At 46.6% G+C, this 26,274-nt stretch overlaps 1 protein-coding gene across 3 annotated transcripts in view; it reads right to left on the minus strand.

Moving 5' to 3' along the window:
• ide (insulin-degrading enzyme) overlaps positions 1 to 26,274 on the minus strand; it is a 173,055-nt gene that overhangs the window by 131,057 nt on the left and 15,724 nt on the right. For 2 of the 3 annotated variants that reach the window (XM_070876812.1, XM_070876810.1), the window contains exons 4-6: positions 26,010 to 26,179; positions 11,290 to 11,412; positions 5,021 to 5,133 (exon numbers count right to left, since the gene is read on the minus strand). In XM_070876812.1, coding sequence (XP_070732913.1) covers positions 5,021 to 5,133; positions 11,290 to 11,412; positions 26,010 to 26,179 — 406 coding nt within the window. The remainder of the gene's footprint in view (positions 1 to 5,020; positions 5,134 to 11,289; positions 11,413 to 26,009; positions 26,180 to 26,274) is intronic. The other variant, XM_070876811.1, reaches the window with a different exon arrangement.

Raw genomic sequence — 26,274 nt, forward strand, 5'->3', positions numbered from 1 at the left:
GGGGAGGAGGGGGGTAGAGGGAGATAGGGGGGGAGCAGGGGGAGGGATGGGGGAGAAGGGAATAAAGGGGAGATGGGGATAAAGGGGAGATTGGGGGCGGGGGGGGGAAGAAAGGAGATTGGGGGCGGGGGGGGGAAGAAAGGAGATTGGGGGCGGGGGGGGGGAAGAAAGGAGATTGGGGGCGGGGGGGGGAAGAAAGGAGATTGGGGGCGGGGGGGGGAAGAAAGGAGATTGGGGGCGGGGGGGGAAGAAAGGAGATTGGGGGCGGGGGGGGAAGAAAGGAGATTGGGGGCGGGGGGGAAAAAAGGAGATTGGGGGGGGAAGAAAGGAGATTGGGGGGGGAAGAAAGGAGATTGGGGGGGGGGGGGGGGAAGAAAGGAGATTGGGGGGGAGGGAGGAAGAAAGGAGATTGGGGGGGGGGAAAGAAAGGAGATTGGGGGGGGGGAAAGAAAGGAGATTGGGGGGGGGGAAAGAAAGGAGATTGGGGGGGGAAGAAAGGAGATTGGGGGGGGGGGGAAGAAAGGAGATTGGGGGGGGGGGGAAGAAAGGAGATTGGGGAGGGGGGGGGGAAGAAAGGAGATTGGGGAGGGGGGGTGGAAGAAAGGAGATTGGGGAGGGGGGGGAGGAGAGGAGATTGGGGAGGGGGGGGGGGGGGAGGGAGAGGGAGGTCAGGTCGGGGGGAGGGAGGTCAGGTCGGATCCAGTCCGGGGGCGGGGGGGGGGGGGGGGGTAAGCGGAATCAGGTTGGTGCCGGGTCCGGTCTGGGGGGGGGGGGGGGGGGGGAAGAGCGGGAGTCAGGTCGGTGTCGGGTCCGGAGGCGGGAAGCGGGAGTCGAGTCAGGAGGAAGCAGGAGCTGGCCGTGGGAGGAGCCTTATTCACACAGCCCCAGTGAGGCCATTCGGCCAGGGCTAGGGGCTGCGTGCTTCGGCCCCTCCCACACAGTTTTGGGCGCCTGGAGCTACTGCACATGTGCGTCCACTGTAGCGCGCATGTGCAGAGGTCCCGGCACTGTTTTCAGCGCAGGGACCTGGCTCCGCCCCCTACAGCTCCTGCTGCGCTGAGGGCCAGAGGACCTGCAGGGAGGTGGAGAATCTGGAGGGTTTTTTTTTAGGTGCACTTTGTGGTGCGAAAAACGGGTGTCCAGGTCGGGACTGCGCCGTTCTAGGCGCGGTTCGAAACTTGGGCCCATATATTTAAATAAACCTCTTAAAAAGCATTAACCCATCTTCTACCATACCTTCATAATTGGAGGCACAGTGAAGCGACAGTAAGACAACTAAGGACGTACAAATCAGCAGCTGTTTCCCTAAAGGCTCAAAACAGTAGGTATTCGTGACACAAAGGAGAGATTACAACATTAACACTGTTGCTCGTTATGCACAGGTACAGAGTTTGGAGTTCTGAATTTATGAATATTTGTGCAAGTTATCATCACTGTGTAAACTGAAACCTGCCAAATACTTGCATCTACCCAAGTTGTCTCTATCAGCATTGGATCAGAGTCCTGACACTCAAATGTGGATCAATTAAAACAAAATAATGTGATTGCTATTGGCCAAAGACACTACTCGAAAGCAATGCTAACATCTAGATTTGGTTTTTAAAATTCATTCTCTGAATGTGGGCATCCTTGGCAAGATCGGCATTTACTGCCGAACCCAAAATGCACTGAGTAAGTGGTGGATGGCCACCTTCTTGTACTACTGCAGTCCATGTGGTGAAGGTGTTCACACAATGCTCACATAATTACTACTGGCCAATAAGTGCACTTGTATATATTAATAGAATTGCTATTATTCCATAGAATCCAAACAGATAATCTCAATGGTCTTATACATTTCATCCCAAAAAGCCAAGAAACATAGGGCTAGAAATTCAGTTTTTGGCAATATAGTTTTTTTCCTGTTATTTTACGGACAAAATACCACTTAAAAAAAAAAAAAAAATCGGCATTTTTAAGCGGGGTAAAATTTGCAAAAAAAATGCGCCTGTTGGTAAAAATGGACGTTGCACAAGGATTCATGGTAGAAACCACAGTCCTTGCCAACTTTAGCCTGAGGCCTATCACCGCCAAAAATACAGGCCCTGGGAGGGGAGAAAAAACACAAAAAAAAATAGCAAAAATCAAAAAGCAAACAATCAGAAAACATTCATTATACAGTACACTTAAGTAATGAATTATTGAAAAAGAATTTAAAAATAAAAACTTCAACTTACCTTTTTTGTAGGTCTTCATACCTACTGCTGTTTCTGGGGCTTCAATACAGGCTTTTTTCAAGCGTGTTTTTTCTCAACCCGAGTACGGGTTCCCTGAACGGCCAATTTCAAGCGGTGCATTTTTTTTTGGCGTTGCACGTGGTTGCTCAGAAAATTGAAAATCCAGCTCCATGGGGTTCAACATAAAAAACGATGTGCAAAAAGCAGTGGAACATACAACTACCAACTTGAATCATAGAATGTTTCAGCACAGAATTAGGTTAATCAGCTCTTCCAAGTCTGCACCGTTGTTTGTCTGGACTTAAACCACTTCATCGAATTACATTCAGCTGCTTGCTCCCCGTACACTTGAATATTCCCCTATTTCAAGCAACTAATTCCTTTTTAATATATACAGACTCTGTATCGACAACAGTTTGCGGCAGAGAAATCCAAGTTCTAATCATCCTGTATAATTACAGTATTTTTTTCTCTCAACTTCTCATTTAATACTCTGCGATGATCTTAAGTTTGCACCCTTTTGTCTCACCCATCAATCCATCACTTTTTACTCATTCATAGTTTCCCACCTCCAGTTTAAATATTTCTCATCGATACAAGGTCCTATTTGCCAATTTTCCTTCATTAAAACTGACGAAGATTTCTTTTTATCCAGTTATAAAAAGCTTTTTCCAGAGAAGTATGTTTGTCCTTGACTTTTTTTCTTATTCTTACACTGAACCTAATTATATTTTCGTCACTGTTTCACAAATGTTCCCATAATTTTAGGTTGCCTACCTGCTCTGCTTCATTGTGCAGCCAGTTCAAGTACCTTCTTTCGCAACACATTGAACAAGAAAACAGTATTGAACACACTGCAACCCCATTCCCCTTTCACCACAAACATTTTTTCTCCCCTGTCCATTTTTAGATAATTAAAATCTCCTACAATTGTAATTCAATTGTTAATATTTGTCTCTCTAATTTGTCTACAAATTTCATCCTCAATTTCCTTTCCCTGTTCAGTGGTTTCTGATATATTGTAATTAATGTGCCTGTCATTGCCATTTCTCAGTTCAATTTGATTCTGTTTTGGACCAACTCTCCATTTACATCCTTACAGTCTAGTGCGAGAATATTGTTTCTAATTCTGCAGTGTTCCTTTTTCTCCTATCCTTCCTGAAAGTTTGTGATGAGTAAGCTATCCCAGTGTTGGGAACCCCTACTGTTTCTAATTTACATTAATAATTTGGATTTAGAAGCCAAATACAAATTCAGACAATTACCCTCTGGGGTAGAGAATTCCAAAGATTCACAACACTGAGTGAAGAAATTCCTCCTCAGTCTTAAATGGCCGACCCCTTGTCCTGAGACTATGCCCCCTAGCTCTAGACTTTCCAACCAGGTGAAACAGCCTCCCAGCATCTATCCTGTCAAGCCCTCTCAGAATCTTATGTTGCAATGAAATCCCCTCGTTCTTCTAAACTTCAGATAGTATAGGCCCATTCTGCTCAATTTCTCCTCATAGGACAACCCTCTCATCCCAGGAGTCAATCTACTTAACCTTTGTTGTACCGCCTCCAAGGCAATTATATCCTTCCTGAGATATGGAGACCAAATTTGTACAGTTCCCCAGGTGTGGTCTGACCAAAGCCCTGTACAATTGCAACAAAATGTCCTTACTCTTGTTCTCCAAATCCTCTTGCAATAAAGTCCAACATACCATTTACCTTCCTAATTACTTGCTGTACCTGCATGTTAACTTTGTGTTTCGTGTACAAGGACACCCAAATCTCTCTGAATACCAACATTATCATTGATAAAAAAATCAGTTTTTCTATTTTTCCAACCAAAATAATTAACTGCACTTCCCCATATTATATTCCGTCTGCCATTTTCTTGCCACTCACTTAATCTGCCGATACCCCTTTGCAGACTCTATATCCTCCTCACAGCTTACTTTCAAGATGGAACAACCAAAATAGACATGAGCTCAAATTAAATTCTGTGCGTTAAAATTCTATGACACACAATACAAGTATTTAGGGTCATAGAAGAATGAGAGGGGATCTCATAGAAACATATAAAATTCTGATGGGATTGGACAGGTGAGATGCAGGAAGAATGTTCCCGATGTTAGGGAATCCAGAACCAGGGGTCACAGTGTAACGATAAGGGGTAAGCCATTTAGTACCGAGATGGGGAGAAACTTTTTCACCAAGAGAATTGTGAACCTGTGGAATTCTCTACCACAGAAAGTTGTTGAGGCCAGTTCGTTAAATATATTCAAAAGGGAGTTAGATGTGACCCTTACAGCTAAAGGGATCAAGGAGTATGGAGAGAAAGCAGGAAATGGGTACTGAGGTTGCATGTTCAGCCATGATCTTATTGAATGGTGGTGCAGGCTCTAAGGGCCGAATGGTCTACTCCTGCACCTATTTTCTATAAGAGGTAGGTTTACAGCCATTCTTGAATGTAGTAATGCCTTTCTATGATTCTATATAAAAGATCCAGAGTAATAATTCATACTAGATTCCTAGTTGTGATTACAGTCAAAGCTCTTACCATCACATTTTCTGTAAAAATTGTCACACTCTGCAGCTCTACACCAAAAAAAATTACACCCAATTTCTGTCTATTTTTAAAACTACAATATAAAAACTGTACTCAACAAGATCCCAGGCTTCAAACAAGTTTCAGAATTCTGTGAAATAAACTGAAAAATGTCCTCGTTTGTTCACAACTGCAAAACTTGCTGATTCCATTTATTTATAGTCGGGAAAGTAAAACCCACTGGGAAAAATACAACCAAAGTCATGCAATACCTTCAGGTGTTCTTCCTGGAAAGGATGTTCAGTGTATTCAGGGACAGGTACAAATTTGTTCTCCACCTCAGCGAACAGCTTTACCACCAGGTCAGTCATCTCATCCAGGGATTCTGGAACCAATATAGATCAGTTGAAACACAATAAATCACAGTCACACTGCTAACATAAAGCTCCAAGTCCTATCATGTGATAGCTGCTGTAAAATCCAGGTCAGCCGCAGCAATATTGCTTAGCTTTAACTCTCTATTTTAAAAGGTTATCTATTCTTAGCAGAATAGGTAAATCCAGAGAGGGAGGGAGAAGTTTAAAAAAGACTGCTTCCCGAACAGTTATTATAATTTCCTAGTATCTCATAGCTGAGCTGGTCTGGAGTCATGGCTCTCATTGCTTTCTCTGGAGCTGCTCTGTCATACTCCCCCCACCAGTGACATCACGAAGGCAGCCCAGCAGGGAGGAAGGTCTGATCCTCGTTCTTCAAGCTGGCACAAGAAATTAAAATGTTATACAAACACGAATGTTAAATCTCCTGAGTGTTCTGTATGTATGAATGGGGAGTATTTTGAACAAATGGTACTCTTTCTAAACTTACTTTTCACTTTACATGTGACGACTGGTATTTTCAAAAGGTTAGATGTCTTACTTTTACCAAGGTAAAAATGTGTGCATTATGGCAGTGCTGATTCAGCAAAAAGAAAATCCTAAAAATTAGTGCAATATCTGCTAAACGTAACTCTGAACCTGCACAATAATATTCAAAGGATTCCTCGACAGCCAAGTTCCAATTCTATTCACCTCAACGAGGGGAGTTTCACTGGTCCCCAGCCAGAACCCAAGAGACGCACATCACAGTAAGTGCATTTTTGTTCTTTTTTGGGGGTGGAGGGGGGGTGGAGGAGGGGGGGCAGTGGGGTGGAGAAAGAGAGAGGGGATTTATTTATATTTTTAAAAAGAGAAAGCATGTGATTTTACAGTATCCCGTTGCAATGAGCTTAAGAACAAGCTCTTGCTAATGGCTTTAGTCTTTTCCAAAGCAAGAAAAGTAATTAGCTGTCATTGGAAATAGCTGACCTGTAGCATATAAAAAGCTACTTAAAAGGTGAAATATCACTTGGATTTCAGAATCCATAACTGTCTTTTATTCATAAACAAAATACAAATGAAAAAAATCTTACTTCAATTAACTGCTGTACCAATCTATTGAAAATACTGATTTGTATCAAAATTCAAATCCAGATATTTTAAAAGGACAACATCCCACAACTAATCCTTATCTCGTGTTGCTCATTATCAGCTGAATTTACCTTTAGAAGCACCGCTAATCTTGAAATATAATTCAGTTCAAGTGCACAAAAGGAGGACCAACAGGGAACTCTAAACAAATCAAATAATTCTACAACAAAAAACTGGATCAGTATAAATAAAAGAAATAGTAAAAGGTAAAAACAGTTTCATCCCTTCAGATTGTCAGCAGTGTTAAAGGCTATTTAACCTCCTATGAACTATGTTAAAAGCACTCTTTCTGCCCAGAGACAAGTTCAACCAACAGTTAAATCAATGAAAACATTCAAAGGAAGAAAGGAAAATGAGATAAATTCTTGTCTGGTAACTTGCACCAGCAGGCAGATCAATTGCCAGATTGTGTTATAAATAAGAGCATTTCAGATGTCCTGTTTAAAAAAAAATGCCATGTACTCACTTCAGAATGTATACGATTTTGAATACAATGCACATTAGTTTCTAGAAATAAGACAATTGTCAAAGCACATTATATATAGGATGTTCTGCTGGTTTTGGTCACTTTCTAATGTTGCTTTGGGTCATCTACCAATATATTTTCTCATGCAATATGCCATGCTGCTGCAATATATTTCAGTTATCATAATTTTCCTAAGTCAGAATGCCAGAACCCTTGATTAAAACCAAAGATATAGACATAGAATTTTATAACACAGAAACAGGCCATTCGGCACCACAGGTCTATGCCGATGTTTATGCCCCACATGAGCCTCTTCCCTATACAGCATAGGCATAGGCTCATTGTGCCTGTGCCAATTCTTTACTCGAGCAATCTAAAACGAATCCCACTGTATCTCTCTCTCTCCCTCCCCCCCCCCACATCACCCTGCATCATCTTCTGTTTCATATATGTATCCAATTTTCCCTTAAAAGATACAATGGTCTCTGCTTCAACTACTCCCTCTGGCAAAGCATTCCATGCTCCAACAACAACTTGTATTTATATAGTGCCTTTAACATAATCAAACATTCCAAGGCGCTTCACAGGAACGTTAGCAAAAGAAATTTGGCACCAAGCCAAACAAGGAGATATTAGGACAGATGGCCAAAAACTTGGTCAAAGAGATAGAATTTAAGGAGCCTCTTAAAAGGAGGAGGAGAGGTAGCGAGGTTTAGGGAGAGAATTCCAGAGCTCAGGGCCCAGGCAGCTGAAGGCATGGCCAACGATGATGGAGTGATTAAAAATCGGGGATGAGGAAAAGGTTGAATTGGAGGAGCACAGATATCTGAGGGTTGTAGGGCTTGATAGGGAGGGGCGAGGCTTGCGAGGGATTTGAAAACAAGGATGAGAATTTAAAAATTGAGGCGTTGCGAAACCAGGAGCCAAAGTAGATCATCGAGCACAGGGGTGGGTGAATGGGACTTGGTGCGAGTTAGGGTACAGACAGCAGAGTTTTGGATGAGCTCAAATTTATGTAGGGTGGAAGATAGGAGGCGGATCTGGAGAGCATTAGAATAGTCAATGGTATTTACAACAACTGTGAAGAAATTTGTCCTGAGCTCTCTCCTCGGGTTACATGACCCCTCACCACTGTTTCCTCAACCAGAAGAAATAATCTTTCCTTATTCACTCCATTAAAATTAACATTTTAAAACCTGCATCAAATCTCCTCTTAGCCTCATCTGCTCTGATGTATAACTACAGACCGTTAGGTACAGAAATTTAAATTTGCAGTCATCTCCCACTTATATACGACTATGTTATCGTTCGAGCCAGGGATCGTAAGGATGTGCACATCACCCACGCCATGACAGGAGCTGACAACTGCTGGACGGACCACCGCCTAATCCGTTCCATCATCAACATCAATATTGCCCCAAAGTGGCGACGGCAGCAAATCAATGCCGGGGCGCTCAGAGACCCAGCTAAGAGAGCCCTAGACAGCCAGCGCCTCACTGCTAACCTGGCGACCCTTGATGACCCCGAGACACAGAATGCCCACAGCGCTTGGTCTGCCCTCCAGGTCACTATAACCAGTGCCTGTGAAGAGATGCTCGGTCACTCAACCAGAAAACACCAGGACTGCTTTGATGAGAATGACCAGGAGATCCAAGAGCTAATAAATCGCAAGCGCAGGGCATTTCTGAACCCAAAACAACCCAATTCGGGAGCAGGGAAGCAGCATTACAGACAGCTTAAAGCAGAGGTCCAACAAAAAACCCGTGACCTAAATAGATGGTGGGTGGAGAAAGCACAGGAGATTCAGCAGCTAGCCAACAGCCATGATGTGCGAGGATTCTTCACCGCAGTAAAGGCCACCTACGGCCCAAGCATCCAAGGCCCCACTGCTGGCCAAGAACAGTGAGACACTTATCAAGGACACCGAGGCAGTCAGGACCTGCTGGAAGGAGCACTTCGAAGATCGCCTCAATCAAGACTCTACCTTTGACTAGAGTGTCCTCGACTCCATCCCGAAGCATGCTAACCCGCCACCATCTCAGCAAAACCCAAGCCCTGCAGGAGGTAGAAAAGGCCATCCACCCGCTTAAGAACAAGACAACGGAAGCAGATGGAATCCCCGCTGAGGCACTAAATTATGGCGGAGAGGCACTATTGGCACGAATGCATGACCTCATCTCTCTCACCTGGGAGGAGGAGGAGAGCATGCCGGGAGATCTCAGAGATGCAGTAATCGTGACCATCTTTAAAAAAGGGGACAAGTCTGACTGCAACAACTACAGAGGAATCCCCCTGTTATCAGCCACTGAGAAAGTCATCGCTAGAATCCTCCTCAACCGTGGCTGAGGAGCTCCTCCCGGAGTCACAGTGCGGATTTCGCCCTCTACGGAGTACAACGGACATGATCTTTATGGCATGACAACTGCAAGAGAAATGCAGGGAACAGCACCAACCCTTGTACTTGGCCTTCTCTGACCTTACAAAAGCCTTTGACACGGTCAACCGCGAGGGTGTATGGAGCGTCCTCCTCCGTTTCAGCTGCCCCCAAAAGTTTGTCGCCATCCTCCGCCTGCTCCACGATGACATGCAAGCCATGATCCTGACCAAAGGATCCATCACAGACCCAATCCACGTCTGGACTGGGGTCAAGCAGGGCTGCATCATCGCCCCAACCCTCTTCTCGATTTTCGTCGCTGCAATGCTCCACCTCACAGTCAACAAGCTCCCCACTGGAGTGGAACTAAAATACAGAACCAGTGGGAACCTGTTCAACCTTCGTCGTATCTAGGCCAGATCCAAGACCGTCCCAACCTCTGTCGTCGAACTACAGTACACGGACGACGCATGTGTCTGCGCACATTCGGAGACTGAACTCCAAGTCATAGTCAACATCTTCACTGATTTGCACGAAAGCATGGGCCTTACACTAAACATCCTTAAGACAAAGGTCCTCCACCAACCTGACCCCGCCACCCCAGTACTGCACTGCCTCCCCAGTCATGAAGATCCCTGGCGCAGCCCTGGACAACGTGGACCACTTTCCACACCTCAGGAGCCTATCAGCTGCAAGGGCAGACAGAGACGACGATGTTCAACACCGCCTCCAGTGCGCCAGCGCTGCTTCGGCCGCCTGAGGAAGAAAGTGTTTACCAGGCCCTCAAATCTACCACCAAGCTCATGGTCTACAGGGCTGTAGTAATACCCGCCCTCCTGTATGGCTCAGAGACATGGACCATGTACAGTAGACATCTCAAGTCGCTGGAGAAATACCACCAACGATGTCTCCGCAAGATCGTTCAAATCCCCTGGGAGGACAGACACACCGACGTTAGCGTCCTCGTCCAGACCAACATCCCCAGCATTGAAGCACTGACCACACTTGATCTACTCCGCTGGGCAGGCCACATCGTTCGCATGCCAGACACGAGGCTCCCAAAGTAAGTGCTCTGCTCGGAACTCCTTCACTGCAAGCGAGCCAAAGGTGGGCAGAGGAAACGTTTCGAGGACATCCTCAAAGCTTCCTTGATAAAATGCAACATCTCCACTGAAACCTGGGAGTCCCTGGCCAAAGACTGCCCTAATTGGAGGAAGAGCACCCAGGAATCTCATGAAGAAAGCAAACGCAGGCAGCGGAAGGAGCGTGCGGCAAACCAGTCTTCTCACCCACCCTTTCCTTCAACGACTGTCTGTCCCACCTGTGAGAGAGACTGTAATTCCCGTATTGGACTGTACAGTCACTTTTAGAGTGGAAGCAAGTCTTCCTCGATTTCGAGGGACTGCCTATGATTAGCTTATGCAGACAGTAAATGCAATTTACTTGCTCACAAAGAACTTGCTGGAAATAGTTTGCCACACATCAAATTAATTCACGATTCTTAAAAAGTCAGGAAAGAATAAAGTGTGAAATACTCAAGATCAAAACATCCTTGCTAGTTGTACATTAGCAGTGCTACAGAGCTCAAATCTATTCCCACCCCTAATGCAGAACCATACATATTCAGCAGTTGAGATCCTTCTAACTTATTACTGAAATCAAATGTTATCCTCTGATTGGTGATTTAAAAGCAATGTTAAAAATACATTACAAGACCAAATACAATTTGAAAATACCAACAACAGACATGTTAATTTTGTCTTCACCCTCAACCTAGAATGAAACAAGATCTCAATGCTGGAATTCCTCAGACTCATTGATTAAAATATCAAAAAAAGAAAAGGAATTATTACTTTTCAAATTTTCGTCTTTCTTTACAGGTTCCTCAACTCCAGATAGCTTTCTTCTATGCACTGTCGGATGATACGTTATCGAGCAGTCTAATTGATAAAGGAGAGCTCATCCAACCAGTGTCTGACAGAAATGAAAAGCCACCTTGCAACTTTAGAGCTGGGAGTCACTGATCAGCACTTTCAGCAACTGGATACCTAAATACATCAGTTACTATCAATTATGCTGTGAATAACTCAACAGTCCAGTTAAGCATTTCAAAATATTTTTCAGGGTAACAGATAAAATGCATTGCAAGATGAAAAATCACATATTGGCTCAAGTTTTACACAATACAGTACTTGCCTCTCCCGAGGACACAGAGAGCCATCAAGTTTGATGAATAGTTCGTTGAGTGAAACTTAAGGAGTTCTTGTCGTACATCTATGCCCATCTCTGCTGGCCTAGTTTCCAAGGTGAACTTGTTGCCTAATATTGAAAATAAAGATAGGCAGTTTTAGGCAGCATGATAAATTAGTTCACTGCTCAACTTGTGCTCTAGTTTTCTATGAAGTTAGCTACTGTTTTCTCAGTTTTACATGTCACCATCTGGTTTTGCATTTGAAAAAAGTATGTGGAATTCCAAAAAAAGGAGGCTGCAGCAATAGGTTTGCAGCTGAAGAACACTACAATTTCAGTACACACAAGGGACTATTCTGACATACTGCTCTTTCAGTTCAGAGTGACTACAATGGTGATTTTTCCAATGACTCAATTTAATTTTGATTTCTTGAAATTGAAAAGCAATTCTGCTTACCAATTATTGGTATATTATCCAATGTCTCATTTTTCAAAAGGTGAATTTATCGAAAGATTACAAATTAAAATTAACATATTTCAAGGCACTTATTAAATCAATATTAAAGGTAAACATGAAGCAAGGTATTGCAATTTTATGGAAACACAATTCTACACTAAATAAGCAAGAAACTGGGGTATAAATGACATCTCAGTTATTTTTTGCATACAACAGAGCTATTAACAGTGATAGATTAACCCAAAATCCAGACCACTGATCCTACTCTTCCAATAAGGTTAGAATATGAAGGAAATGCAGTTCAGAGAACTGGCGCTGCAGTGTTGTCATCAGATCTCCAATCTACTCTCCCTTTGAGTGAGGCCACCCATTGAGCATGATACTATTCATATTTACCTTTATGTACAAGGTATATGTCATATTAAAAATATCACTGCAGTTATCAAGCTGCTTCAAAATGCACATGGTATCAGCGCTGATCTACTGCAAATTTAATTACTTGTCTTAGTTTTGTCTTAAATCAAGTGGGTGATAATGTGAAGTAAGCCAATAAATGTATAAATTTTTCTAAACTACAATACTTTTTGCCAAAGACTATACAGGCTCAAAATGTACTTTTCCTCCAACTCTCAGACTTCCTTCTTCAGCCAGAAACAGAACAATCAGACCAATAATGCCTCCACATCCACCTCCCGTCCATCATGTAGCTTTTATAGATAGAAAGTACAGCAAGAAACAGGCTATTCAGCCAAACTGCTCTCTGTCAGCATTTATGCTCCACAAAGCCACCTCTCACCACTGTTTCAATGTTTCCACAATGAAAATCACACTCTTTACTTTGGAAAAGTAAATTGGTAGTGAACAACTGCCATCTTGGTCACTGTCATCATCATCATCATCATCATAGACAGTCCCTCGAAATCAAGATTTGCTTCTACTTAAAAGTGAGTTCTCAGGTGACTGTACAGTCCAATACAGGAATTACAGTCTCTGTCACAGGTGGGACAGACAGTCGTTGAGGAAAGGGGGGGGTGGGGAGTCTGGTTTGCTGCACATTCCTTCCGCTTGTTTTCTGCATGCTCTCGGCGACGAGACTCGAGGTGCTCAGCGCCCTCCCGGATGCTCTTCCTCCACTTAGGGCGGTCTTTGGCCAAGGATTCCCAGGTGTCGGTGGGGATGTTGCACTTTATCAAGGAGGCTTTGAAAAGTTTCCTCTGCTCACCTGGGGATCGTTTGCCGTGTAGGAGCTCAGAGTAGAGCGCTTGCTTTGGGAGTCTTGTGTCGGGCATGTGGACAATGTGGCCCACCAGCGGAGCTGGTCGAGTGTGGTCAGTGCTTCGATGTTGGCCTGATCGAGGACACTGACGTTGGTGCGTCTATCCTCCCAGGAGATTTGCAGGATCTTGCGGAGATATCATTGGTGGTATTTCTGCAGTGATTTGAGGTGTCTACTGTATATGGTCCACATCTCTGAGGCGTACAGGAGGGCGGATATCACTACAGCCCTGTAGACAATAAGCTTAGTGCCAGATTTGAGGGCACCAATCGGTTGTCATGATACATTTAGAGTATTGTACAGGTATTTCCACTGGAGCAGTGTGAAAACTAAAATTACTTTGACGCAACTCCCTCTCACATAGAAGAACACCACATTCGGAGCAAATCCCATATCCGATTCTCTTAGTGCCTAAAAATCTATTGATCTCAGTTTTGAATATACTTATCAATTGAGCATCCACAGCCCTCTGGGGTATGAATTTGCCAGCAATAACTGTTCAGTCCTTTTCTACCTAGTTGTCACATTTCCACAGGTGTTGTAATAAAACTTTAACACTGAAGATAACTCTCTCACTGAACATATCCACAGCAATTGCAGATCAGCAGCACCAAGGCCCATATGAAAACTCCAAATAAATCAAGGAACTATGTTGCAGACATTTCAAATGTGAAATGATTATTAAATAAAGTTTCTTTTCAGAATTGTAAAGCGGTTCGTGGTCATTGCAATGCGGTATACAATAACTTGATAGAAGGAAAATAGTAGCCAAGAATAGGAAATTATTTGAACAATTCAATTGGCTTGATCATGGTAGTTTCTGATTCCAGATTCTTGAGTTCTAATAGTGTGAAATTTTAATAGGTAGTTTTGTTGGCCCCAAGTTTCTACATGATTTGCTCCTGATTTTTAGGAGCAACTGGTGTAGAACAGAGTATCTTAGAAATCGGAATTCTCGTCATTTAGTTTGCTCCAGTTCTAGTCAGTTAGAACAGTTTCACTTTGGAACAGAATTTTTTTTCCAAAAGGGGGCGTGTCCGGCCACTTCCGCCTGATTTCAAAGTTTCGTGAGTGAAAAGTTACTCCAAACTAACTTAGAATGGAGTAAGTGAAGATTTTTGTACGCTCGAAAAAACCTTGTCTACACTTTAGAAAATCAGGCGTAGGTTACAAAATCAGGCGTAGGGAATGGTGGGGGGGGGGGGGTTGTTTAAAGGGAAGTTTACAAACATTAAACACTTCAGTTTTACAAATAAAGAGCCATCATCAATAATAAATGATAAATACATCAATAAATCAACCAATAAATCAATCAAAAAAAAATTAAGAATTAATTTTTTTTTTAAATCAATAAATAAAACATTTTCTACTTACCAACTGCAGCACCGGGAGCCCTCCAACAGCGTGCTGGGATGCCCCGCTCAGTGTGTCTGTCAGTGTCTCTATCTCTGTCTGTCAGTGTCTGTGTTTCTGACAGCGAGGGGAGGGGGAGGAGGGGGGATAGAGGGAAGGGGGAGAGGAGAGAAGGGGGAGGGAAGGGGGATAGAGGGAAAGAGGAGAGAAGGGGGAGGGAAGGGGGATAGAGGGAAAGAGGAGAGAAGGGGGAGGGAAGGGGGATAGAGGGAAAGAGGAGAGAAGGGGGAGGAAGGGGGATAGAGGGAAGGAAAGGAAGGGGGATGGAAGGGGGATGGAAGGGAGGGAAGGAAGGGGGATGGAAGGGAGGGAAGGAAGGGGGATGGAAGGGAGGGAAGGAAGGGGGATGGAAGGGAGGGAAGGAAGGGGGATGGAAGGGAGGGAAGGAAGGGGGATGGAAGGGAGGGAAGGAAGGGGGATGGAAGGGAGGGAAGGAAGGGGGATGGAAGGGAGGGAAGGAAGGGGGATGGAAGGGAGGGAAGGAAGGGGGATGGAAGGGAGGGAAGGAAGGGGGATGGAAGGGAGGGAAGGAAGGGGGATAGAGGGAGGGAAGGAAGGGGGATAGAGGGAGGGAAGGAAGGGGGATAGAGGGAGGGAAGGAAGGGGGATAGAGGGAGGGAAGGAAGGGGGATAGAGGGAGGGAAGGAAGGGGGATAGAGGGAGGGAAGGAAGGGGGATAGAGGGAGGGAAGGAAGGGGGATAGAGGGAGGGAAGGAAGGGGGATAGAGGGAGGGAAGGAAGGGGGATAGAGGGAGGGAAGGAAGGGGGATAGAGGGAGGGAAGGAAGGGGGATAGAGGGAGGGAAGGAAGGGGGATAGAGGGAGGGAAGGAAGGGGGATAGAGGGAGGGAAGGAAGGGGGATAGAGGGAGGGAAGGAAGGGGGATAGAGGGAGGGAAGGAAGGGGGATAGAGGGAGGGAAGGAAGGGGGATAGAGGGAGGGAAGGAAGGGGGATAGAGGGAGGGAAGGAAGGGGGATAGAGGGAGGGAAGGAAGGGGGATAGAGGGAGGGAAGGAAGGGGGATAGAGGGAGGGAAGGAAGGGGGATAGAGGGAGGGAAGGAAGGGGATAGAGGGAGGGAAGGAAGGGGATAGAGGGAGGGAAGGAAGGGGATAGAGGGAGGGAAGGAAGGGGGATAGAGGGGAGGAAAAGAGGAGAGAAGGGGGAAAAGAGGAGAGAAGGGGAAAAGAGGAGAGAAGGGGGAAAGAGGAGAGAAGGGAAAGAGGAGAGAAGGGGAAAGAGGAGAGAAGGGGGAAAGAGGAGAGAAGGGGGAAAGAGGAGAGAAGGGGGAAAGAGGAGAGAAGGGGGAAGAGGAGAGAAGGGGGAAAGAGGAGAGAAGGGGAAAGAGGAGAGAAGGGGGAAAGAGGAGAGAAGGGGGAAAGAGGAGAGAAGGGGAAAGAGGAGAGAAGGGAGAAAGATGAGAGAAGGGGGGCGGGCGGGAAGGGGGGGGCGGCGGGACGGGACGGGACGGGACGGGGAGGAAGGAGATTGGGAGGGACGGGGGAGGAAGGAGATTGGGAGGGACGGGGGAGGAAGGAGATTGGGAGGGACGGGGGAGGAAGGAGATTGGGAGGGACGGGGGAGGAAGGAGATTGGGAGGGACGGGGGAGGAAGGAGATTGGGAGGGACGGGGGAGGAAGGAGATTGGGAGGGACGGGGAGGAAGGAGATTGGGAGGGACGGGGGAGGAAGGAGATTGGGAGGGACGGGGGAGGAAGGAGATTGGGAGGGACGGGGGAGGAAGGAGATTGGGAGGGACGGGGGAGGAAGGAGATTGGGAGGGACGGGGGAGGAAGGAGATTGGGAGGGACGGGGGAGGAAGGAGATTGGGAGGGACGGGGGAGGAAGGAGATTGGGAGGGACGGGGGAGGGGGAAGGAGATTGGGGGGGGGGGGGGAGAGAAGGAGATTGGGGGGGGGGGGAGAAGGAGATTGGGGGGGGGGGGGGAGAAGGAGATTGGGGGAGGGGGGGAGAAGGAGATTGGGGGGGGGGGGGAGAAGGAGATTGGGGGGGGGGGGAGAAGGAGATTGGGGGGGGGGGGGAGAAGGAGATTGGGGGGGGGGGGAGAAGGAGATTGGGGGGGGGGGGGGAAGAAGGAGATTGGGGGGGGGGGGGGGAGGAGATTTTGGAGGGGGGGGGGGGGGGGAAGGAGAAGGTGGAGGGAGGCTGAACGGGCCGGGCCCGAGACTTTGGGCAGGGCCCGTCCCCAGCACCAGATTTACAGATAGGTGGCATTGGGTCGGGTCGGAGGGGGGAAAAAGAGGTCAGTTCGGTTCGGGTCGGGGGGGAGGGAGAGGGAGGTCAGGTCGGGGGGAGGGAGGACAGGTCAGATCCAGTCCGGGCGGAGCGGGTGTCGGGTCCGGGCCGGGGCAGGGGAGCGGGTGTCGGGGGTGGGGGGTGGAGAGAGAGCGGGTGTCGGGTCCGGTCCGGGGGGGAGCGGGTGTCGGGTCCAGTCCGGAGGCGGGAAGCGGGTGTTGAGTCGGGAGGAAGCAGGAGCTGGCCGTGGGAGGAGCCTTATTCAAGCAGCCCCAGTGAGGCCATTCAGCCAGGGCTCGGGGCTGCGTGCTTCGGGCACATCCCACACAGTTTGGGGCGCCTGGAGCTACTGCACTTGCGTGCCCACTGTAGCGCACATGTGCAGAGGTCCCAGCACTGTTTTCGGCGCAGGGACCTGGCCCCGCCCCCTACAGCTCCTGCTGCGCTGCGCCGAGGGCCAGAGGAACTGCAGGGAGGTGGAGAATACGGGAGGTTTTTTTAGGCACACTTTGTGGCGCGAAAAACGGGCGTCCAGGTCAGGACTGCGCCGTTCTAGGCACGGCTCGAAACTTGGGCCCGTTGTGCTTGCTCATTGCTAGCTTTGCTATATACCTATCTCGAGTGCAACTAGTTTTTGATTGCTCTGCATTCAGCCAATGGGATATTTGACTGAATCAGCATAGTTAACCTAACAGTTTTGAGCCAATTACGGTTTTTTGGACTTGCTTTTGAGGTGCAATGCTGCAGACCTGTCGCTATAGACAATAATTTTAACTACAAAGGCAGTTGAACAGTATTTCATTAGCACAATAGCGATGCACTATTATATTTTACTTAGTACAACACAATCCGGATTTGTTTTAAAATAAGAAACCATTAGCAATTTTTATTACATGTATTTGCAATGAGACAACATTCCAGGGCAGAAACGCAATCTGGAGATTTGAAAATAATTTTTACACATTAATTGTGCTACATTTCTGACCTACATATTTGTTTAGGCCAAAACAATTTAAATGCACAATGTGCATTTTTTTTTAAAAATTCGTTCATGGGATGTGGGCGTTGCTTGCAACACTGGCATTTATTTCCCTAATTGCCCTTGAGAAGATGAGCCGCGTTCTTGAACCGTTGCAGTCCTTGTGGTGAAGGTATTCCCACAGTGCTGACTGTCATTGCGGTTTGGTACAACAGAGTGGCTTGCTAGGCCATTTCAGAGGGCAGTTAAGAGTCAACTACATTGCTGTGGGTCTAGAGTCACATATAGGCCAGACCAGGTAAGGACGGCAGGTTTCCTTCCCTAAAGGACATTAGTAAACCAGTTGGGTTTTTACGACAATCCAGTAGTTTCATGGTCACCATTACGGATACTAGCTTTTTAATTCCAGATTTATTAAATTAACTGCGTGTTAATTCCCCTAGCCCTCGTGGTAGGATTTGATATACAGCACCTTTAAAAGGAGGAGAGATAAAGAGACGAAGAAATTTAGGGAGGGAATTCCAGAACTTAGGACCTAAGCACAACCGCAAGGGTGGAATGATTAAAATCAGGAATGCACAAGAAGCCAGAATTGGACATGCAGAGATTTCAAAGGCTTGTAGGGCCAGAGGTGGCCATGGAACGATTTGAAAACAAGGATGAGAATTTTAAAATTGAGGTCTTGCTAGACATGGGGCCAATGGAGATCAGCAAGCACAGACGTGATGGGTGAAAGGGACTTGATGCAAGTTAGGATACAGGCAACAGAGTTTTGGATGAGCTCAAGTTTTTGTAGGGTGCAAGATGGGAGGCTGGCCAAGCAGCATTGGAAGAGTCAAGTCTAGACCAACTTTCTGCCCGCGGAGGCACTTTACTTTCGGATGCGTGCGATCGTTCTGGGTTTCGGTGCATGCCTAAACCCGGAACTTGTGCAGTCCCTACGGGCACGTGCACACCTCGTACACACACACATAGGAGCCACGAATTCATCCCCAATGAGTTTTGTTCAAAAGTAATCACTATTGCTCACTACCTGAATTTTTTTTTAAATAAATTAATTTAAAACAAAGTGTGGCTATTTTAATTCGGGAGAAACTGTAATGCTCTATAATAGAGTACAGCTGCAAGCCCACCACTTTTTACATATGCCCCTCAAGACATTCTTCAAGGACACTATTTTCAGAAGTCAATGTAAAGCAATGTATGCTATATTACCTATACTCCAATAATGTTTCAACGGTTTTTGCCATTCAGTTTCCATTTTGTTCTTAAATCTAATGACTCATTTATTCACTTTCTGTTTTTCTCGATTTTCAATGATTTCTTTCAAATCTTGTAAACCCTTTTTAAATGTGCAGTTTTGTCAGCATGGAAGCCACGTGTGCTCAGACTCACAGTGGAAGTGCCACTCTGAATTAAATCGCATCACACCAACCGTAAACAGCTGAGGAAGAGAGTGCATCCATTGCAAAAAAAGACTCACTAGAATAGAGGGCACTGATCGAGAGCCTTGTATATTTTAAACTGCATTTCTTCCTCCTTTTCTGAGATGAGAGTCGTGACAATTACAAATGAACTGGAATCAAAACACACACTAACAGGGCTAAGGCACGGGCCAATGAGCGTGTGGTGAAGACTGTAAATGAGGTGCTACTAATTTAGATCTGAATTACGGTTCAGTCAATTAAATTTGAAACACAAGAACAGCTGGCTTAATCTTCAAATGTTGGCAGCAGAATGCAAATGGTCGCGAGGTGCAAATTTTACAATGCACAAGAGTTTCGCTTTGCGGTAGCTGAGCTGTTTTTTTTTTAGTTTCAAGATGATTTGATCATGCAGCTGGTGAACTGATTATAATGGAGGATTTAGCAGCCAATATGATTGATCCTTGATGCACGGAAAGCAGATCATGTCACACACATACAGTTCCATATCAATCCACCAGCGTTTATTGCTAATACAGTATTTTCACAAAGCCACTCAGGTGCTTCAGTCAAAATGTTAAGAGCTGTGAATGAAACAAATTTAGTAAATTATTCTGAAGTGTACAGTACATAGCTTTAGGATTCATATACTGTGCTCAAATTTAAAGTTATAGCACAAAACATGATTCATTCCGGGTTTCAGCATTACAGTCTTCAACAAGCTTACATCAGAATAAATCACTTCGAGGTCAAGTTCAGCTGTTAATTGTTGTAACAATTCAAGTTAAAGTGTATCACTAGTAAATATATCTACTTTGCTGTTTTCAGCGGATTACTGATGCACTAACTGAATGGTAATTTGAAATACTGCATCAAGAAAGTGTCAAAGTTTATAGGACCCTAACTACCCAAGGTAAATTAAAAATATCCATATGCATCATAATATTTTACACAGAATTACTTTGCTAGCCTGGCAGTATATATATTTCCCAGGCAGGAACAGCATATTTAGATGCATCAATTGAACAGGACAATATGTATACTTAAACACAAAGCACGAGTTTGAACAGTCATCTTAATAATTTAGAGCGTGGATTGCAAAACTATCAGCAATAAGTTTATACATTCAGGAAAAGACACTGATGTATGAATATAGCAATGTAAACATCTGATTGAAAATGGGTTCCCGGTTCTAAAGTGTGACTCTTTGCACATTATGTCAGCTGTCAAGTCAACAACATATTGAAAATGTGCCTACTTCTGGATAACTAAACAGCAAGAACAGTGTTAAAATTAACAGGACAGTAGGCCCAAATTTGGCCAGTACAGATTTCTGGCACACTCACCAGAGGTGCGCCGCTTTTGTAGAACACCAAGGGCGCCAAAAATCTTCGGACCATGTTTGGCTGCTCCCCAGCCTCTCCTCCATGGTGGCGTAGCGTGGCAACTGGATTCGGGGTCAGAAAATAGTGCCGGGACCTCAAAACATGCGTGCTAGAGCGTGCGCACATGCGCAGTAGCTCCTAGCCTCCAGAATCCGAGTGTGAGAGATGCAGGCTGTGTGGGAGGGGCCGACGCTCGCCGTCCCTATCCCGGGCCAAGTGGCTTGCCACACTGGCCGGCCGCTGCCCTTCCCGCGCTGAGGGCTACAAGGGACAGGTTGGTGTGGGGGAAGAGTTTTGATCGAGGGGAGGGGAGTGGAAAGAGTTTTGATCCGGCGGGGGGGGGGCTGTGGATCTCTCTCTCTCTCCCCCCCCTCCTCCCCCCCCGTTAAGATGCCGCGTTCACCACCCACTCACCCGCTGCGTTGAGCCTTCTCCCCCCTCCTCCCTCCTCCTCCCTCCCCCCCCCCCCCGCCGTTCAGATGCCGCGTTCTCTCGCACCTTTCTCCAGGCCGAGGGAACTCCCGCGCAGCCAGCCGCTGCCGAGTTTAGTTGAAGGTAGGATTTACTCAGTTCTTTATGTTTTTTATTGAATGCTTATTACTTTTTGTGCTTTGTTTGGTGCTTGGTGATGCTTTAAATATAGTTACCTGCGCCGATTCCTTAACTTGAGGTAAGATTTTTCTGTGCGGACAGAAGTGGCAACATACGCTGGCCTAAGTTAGTTTGGAGCAACTATTTGCTGGCCAAACTCACTTAAAATGGCCAAAACAGACATATGTAGCTGGGAACACCCTCTTTTGAAAAAAAAAATTAAACTTTAAAAAAAAAACGAACTAACTCACTTACACTGGCGCAAATTAAATAGCCAGAATTGCAACTAAAAAGATACTCCAGAAAGATCAAGTTGCTCCAAAAAAAAACGGAGCAACTCCTGGGGAAATTTGGGTCCAGTGTGACTAGTCCCACACAAAGCTAAAGCTTTGGAAAGACCTCTGCAAAACTTATTATCCAAGTGGCCATTCTTCACCTGTGGCAGTGAACTTTAGCATGCTATGTATCCAGATGGCATCACATTTGAGCCATATGTTGTCCTCAGCCAACATACACACATATATTTCACACAATAATAATTGAGGAATGATGAAGTGGAACCCTGGTTTATTTTCCATTTCCAAGTGCAGCGACATTTATGCAAGACCACTGCAGAGCAGATCAGCTAACAGAAAGTGGGGTCAAAGCAGGGAAAAATGGTAAAAAAACAAAATTAAAAGCTCTTTATCTGAATGCACGCAGCATTCGTAACAAAATAGATGAGTTGAAGGCACAAATAGATACAAATGGTTATGATCTGATAGCCATTACAGAGACGTGGTTGCAAGGTGACCAAGGCTGGGAACTAAATATTCTGGGGTATTTGACAATTCGGAAGGATAGACAGAAAGGAAAAGCAGGTGGGATAGCTCTGTTAACAAAGGATGAGATCAGTGCAATAATGAGAAAGGATATTGGCTCAGACGATCAAGATGTAGAATCAGTTTGGATGGAGATAAGGAATAATAAGGGGGAAGAAGTCAGTGATGGGCGTAGTCTATAGGCCCCCCCCCCCTCCACCCCCAACAGCAGCTATACTGTTGGACAGAGTATAAATCAAGAAATAATGGAGGCGTGTAAAAAAAAAAGGAACAGCAAGAATCATGGGCGATTTTAATCTTCATATTGATTGGACAAACCAAATTGTCCAAGACAGCCTTGAGGAAGAGTTCATAGAGTGTTTCCTTGATAGTTTCCTTGGGCACTACATTGCGGAACCAACCAGGGAACAGGCCATCTTAGATCTGGTACTGTGTAATGGGACCCAGAGTGCGTTGTTGGGCTGAGCTGACTGGCTGACAAGCTCTTCTACCAGCTACCTCTCTGCACTGCTTCACTATTGCCCTTGCTACTGCTCCCTCAGTACTGCTCCTCCGGCCCGACGACGCACTCCAGGTCCCTTCGGCCAGCCGGCCCGGCCCAACGACGCACTCCAGGTCCCTTCGGTCGGAGGGCCTGACCCAACAACACACTCCAGGTCCCTTCGGCCAGAGGGCCCGGCCCAATGACACACTCCAGGTCCCTTCAGCTAGCCGGTCTGACCCAGCCTCGCACTCCAGGTCCCTTCGGCTGGAGGGTCCAGCCCAGCCTCGCACTCCAGGTCCCTACGGCCAGAGGGCCTGACCCAACGACGCACTCCAGGTCCCTTCAGCCAGCCAGTCCGGGTCAACGATGCACTCTGGGTTCTTCAGCTAGCTGGTCTGACCCAGCCTCACACTCCAGGTCCCTTCGGCCAGAGGGCCCGGCCCAACGACAGGCTGTATCTGCCCGAGGTAGTTAGCGGTGAACATTGACTGGGTTGCAGACTACTGACTTACATTTTAGACTTTTAAATCAACTTTTAATTAACTTTTAATCTACTTTTAAACTTTTAATCAACTTGAGAAACTGTTTAAACAAGTTGGGAAAATGTTTAAACTTCTAAACAACTTGGAGAATTTTTCTTTTGAAACCTGCGGAGAAACTTTTAAATAACTTTGGAAGAAAATTTTAAAACATCCCATGGAACTCCAGCGGACAACTCACCTTCCTAATGCCTGCCCCCCAACCAAGCCTCGGGCCATCTACCATCAAGGGCGCTACTCAGCGCTGAGCTTGCAGTTAACATCTCACCGTGGGCAGTTAGGCCTATACAGCAGTGCCTGGTCTCCAGTTGTCTTGGACCTCCTTGCCACTGGACCAAGACCGAGCTCTGTCAAGCCCTTGTGGTAGCCGATGTGCAGCGGCCACCCCAACACCACATTGCCATAGTCGCCCAGGAACTTAGACGCTTTGACATCGACATCGCCGCCCTAAGAGAGACCCAGTGGGCAGGGGAAGGCCAGCTCAAGGAACAAGGTGGAGGTTACACCTTTTTCTAGAAAGGAAAACCAGAGGAAGAATGCCACCTTCACGGAATCAGCTTTGTCATCAAAAATGAGCTGGGTCGACCATCTCAAAGACCCCCACTGCGGGGCTAACGAACGCCTCAAGACTCTCCGACTCACCCTATCCTGGAACCAATGCGTCAGTCATCAGTGCATACGTCCCTGCACTCAATGCAATGGATGAGACCAAAGAGGGTTTTTATTCCAACCTCGAAACATCCCTGTCCCACGTTCTCGCAGGCGACAAATTGATCCTCCGAGGTGACTTCAACGCCAGGGTCGGCAAAGACACAACAGCTCTCTGGGGAGGCGTGATTGGCAGAGGGGGTAGGGAAAGCCAACTCCAGCGGTACCCTACTCCTGACAAAATGTCTAGAATATGAACTCATCACCAACACCCTGTTCTGCCAGAGGAACAAATACAAGGCATCATGGCAACATCCTCGCCCAAATACTGGCACCTACTCGACTAGGTCATCATCCGAGCCAGGACAGGAGCCGACGACTGCTGGACGGACCACCGCCTAATCCGATCCATCATCGACATTAACATAGCCCCAAAGCAGAGGGGACAGCAGAAGCAGTGCCGCAAAAAAGTCAATGCCAGGGCACTTAACGACCCAGCTAAGAGAGCTCTATACAGCCAGCGCTTGAGAGCTAACCTGGCATGCCTTGATGACCCGGAGATGCTGAATGCCCACAGCGCTTGGTCTGCCCTCCAGGCCTCCATAACCAGTGCCTGTGAAGAGACATTTGGTCACTCAACCAGAAAACATCAGGACTGATTTGATGAAAATGATCAGGAGATCCAAGAACGAACAGATCGCAAGTGCAGAGCATTTCTGAGCCTCAAGCAACAAAGCAGCATCACAGACGACTCACGGCTGAGGTCCAACCAAACACTCGGGACCTAAAGAACAGGTGGTGGATGGAGAAAGCATAGGCGATACAACAACTGGCCGACAGCCACGATATGCGAGAATTCTTCATGGTAGTCAAGGCTACCTACGGTCCAAACTCCCAAGGCCCCACCCCACTGCTGGCCAAGAACGGGGAAACAGTCATCAAGGACACCTAAGCTGTCAGAGCCCGCTGGAAGGAGCACTTCGAAGATCTCCTCAATTGAGACTCTGCCTTTGACTCGAGTGTTCTCGACTCCATCCCGCAGCATGCGACCTTCCGTGAAACCCCATCGTTGCACAAGGTAGGGAAAACCATAAAAAAAAAACAAGCACAAGAACAAGGCTACGGGAGCGGATGGAATCCCTGCTGAGGCGCTAAAGTATGGCGGAGAGGCACTATTGGCGTGGATACATGACCTCATCTCTCCCAATCCCGAGGGAGGAGAGCATGCCAAATCTCAGAGATGCAGTGATCGTGACCATCTTTAAGAAAGGGGACAAGTCCGACTGCGGCAACTACAGAGGAATCTCCCTGCTATCAGCCACTGGGAAAGTCATCGCTAGAGTTTTCCTCACAGTCAACAAGTTCCCCACTGGAGTGGAACTAAACTACTGAACCAATGGGGAGCTGTTTAACCTATGCCACCGCCAGGCCAGGTCCAAGATCACCCCAACCTCTGTCAGTGAGCTACAGTACGTGGACAACGCCTGCGTCTGCGCATATTCTGAGGCTGAATTCCAGGATATAGTCGATATATTTACTGAGGCATATGAAAGCATGGGCCTTACGTTAAACATCCGTAAGATAAGGGTCCTCCACCAGCCTGTCCTCGCCGCACAGCACTGCCCCCAGTCACAAGATCCACGGCCCTTGACAACATGGACCATTTCCCATACCTTGGGAGCCTCATGTCAACAAAAGCAGACATTGATGCGGAGATTCAACATGGCCTCCAGTGCCTTCGGCCGCCTCAGGAAAAGTGTGTTCGAAGACCAGCCCCTCAAATCTACCACCAAGCTCATGGTCCACAGGGTTGTAGTAATACCCGCCCTCCTGTATGGATCAGAGGCATGGACAAGGTACAGAAGACACATCTAGTTGCTGGCGGTATATCACCAACTATGTCTCCGCAAGATCTTGCAAATCCCCTGGGAGGACAGGCGCATCAACATCAGTGTCCTCGTCCAGGCTACATCCCCCCAGCACTGAAGCGCTGACCACACTCGATCAGCTTCGCTAGGCATGCCAGACACGAGACTCCCAAAGCAACTGCTCTATGCGGAGCTCCTTCACGGCAAATGAGCCAAAGGTGGGCAGCGGAGACATTACAAGGACACTCTCAAAGCCTCCCTGAGAAAGTGCGACATCACCACTGACACCTGGGAGTCCATGGCCAAAGAGCGTAGAAAGTGCAACCGGGAGGGCATTGAGCATTTCCGAGTCTCAAGGCAAGAACGTGCAGAGGAAGGAGCGTGCAACAAACCAGTCCCACCCATCCCTTTCCTCAATGACTGTCTGTCCCACCTGCGACAGAGTCTGTGGCTCTCGTATTGGACTGTTCAGCCACCAAAGAATTCACTTCAGGAGTGGAAGCAAGTCTTCCTTGATTCCGATGGCCTATGATCTTGATGACGACTATGTAATGAGATAGGATTAATAAATCAACACGAAACACTAACCTGTTCCAAATGAATTAAATCGATGTTCTGGGTTGCCTGTAGATTTCTCCAACTGGAACAGTCTCCAAGCATCATTCATTAGATTTTTCTCGTGCTCGGAGTCAACAGCATTGACTTCTCGATCTTTACAGCTGGCATCAAACAAAGGACAGAGGAAAAACTGGGCAAACCTAGATTTTAAAAAAAAGTTGATACAGTACAGCTTCAAGGATTATTATTAGAGCACAGGAACAATAGTTCCAAACTTCAAATGCATAACAGGATT

This window comes from Pristiophorus japonicus, chromosome 3 (assembly GCF_044704955.1).
Source record: "Pristiophorus japonicus isolate sPriJap1 chromosome 3, sPriJap1.hap1, whole genome shotgun sequence".
In the NCBI taxonomy this organism is placed as follows: domain Eukaryota; kingdom Metazoa; phylum Chordata; class Chondrichthyes; family Pristiophoridae; genus Pristiophorus; species Pristiophorus japonicus.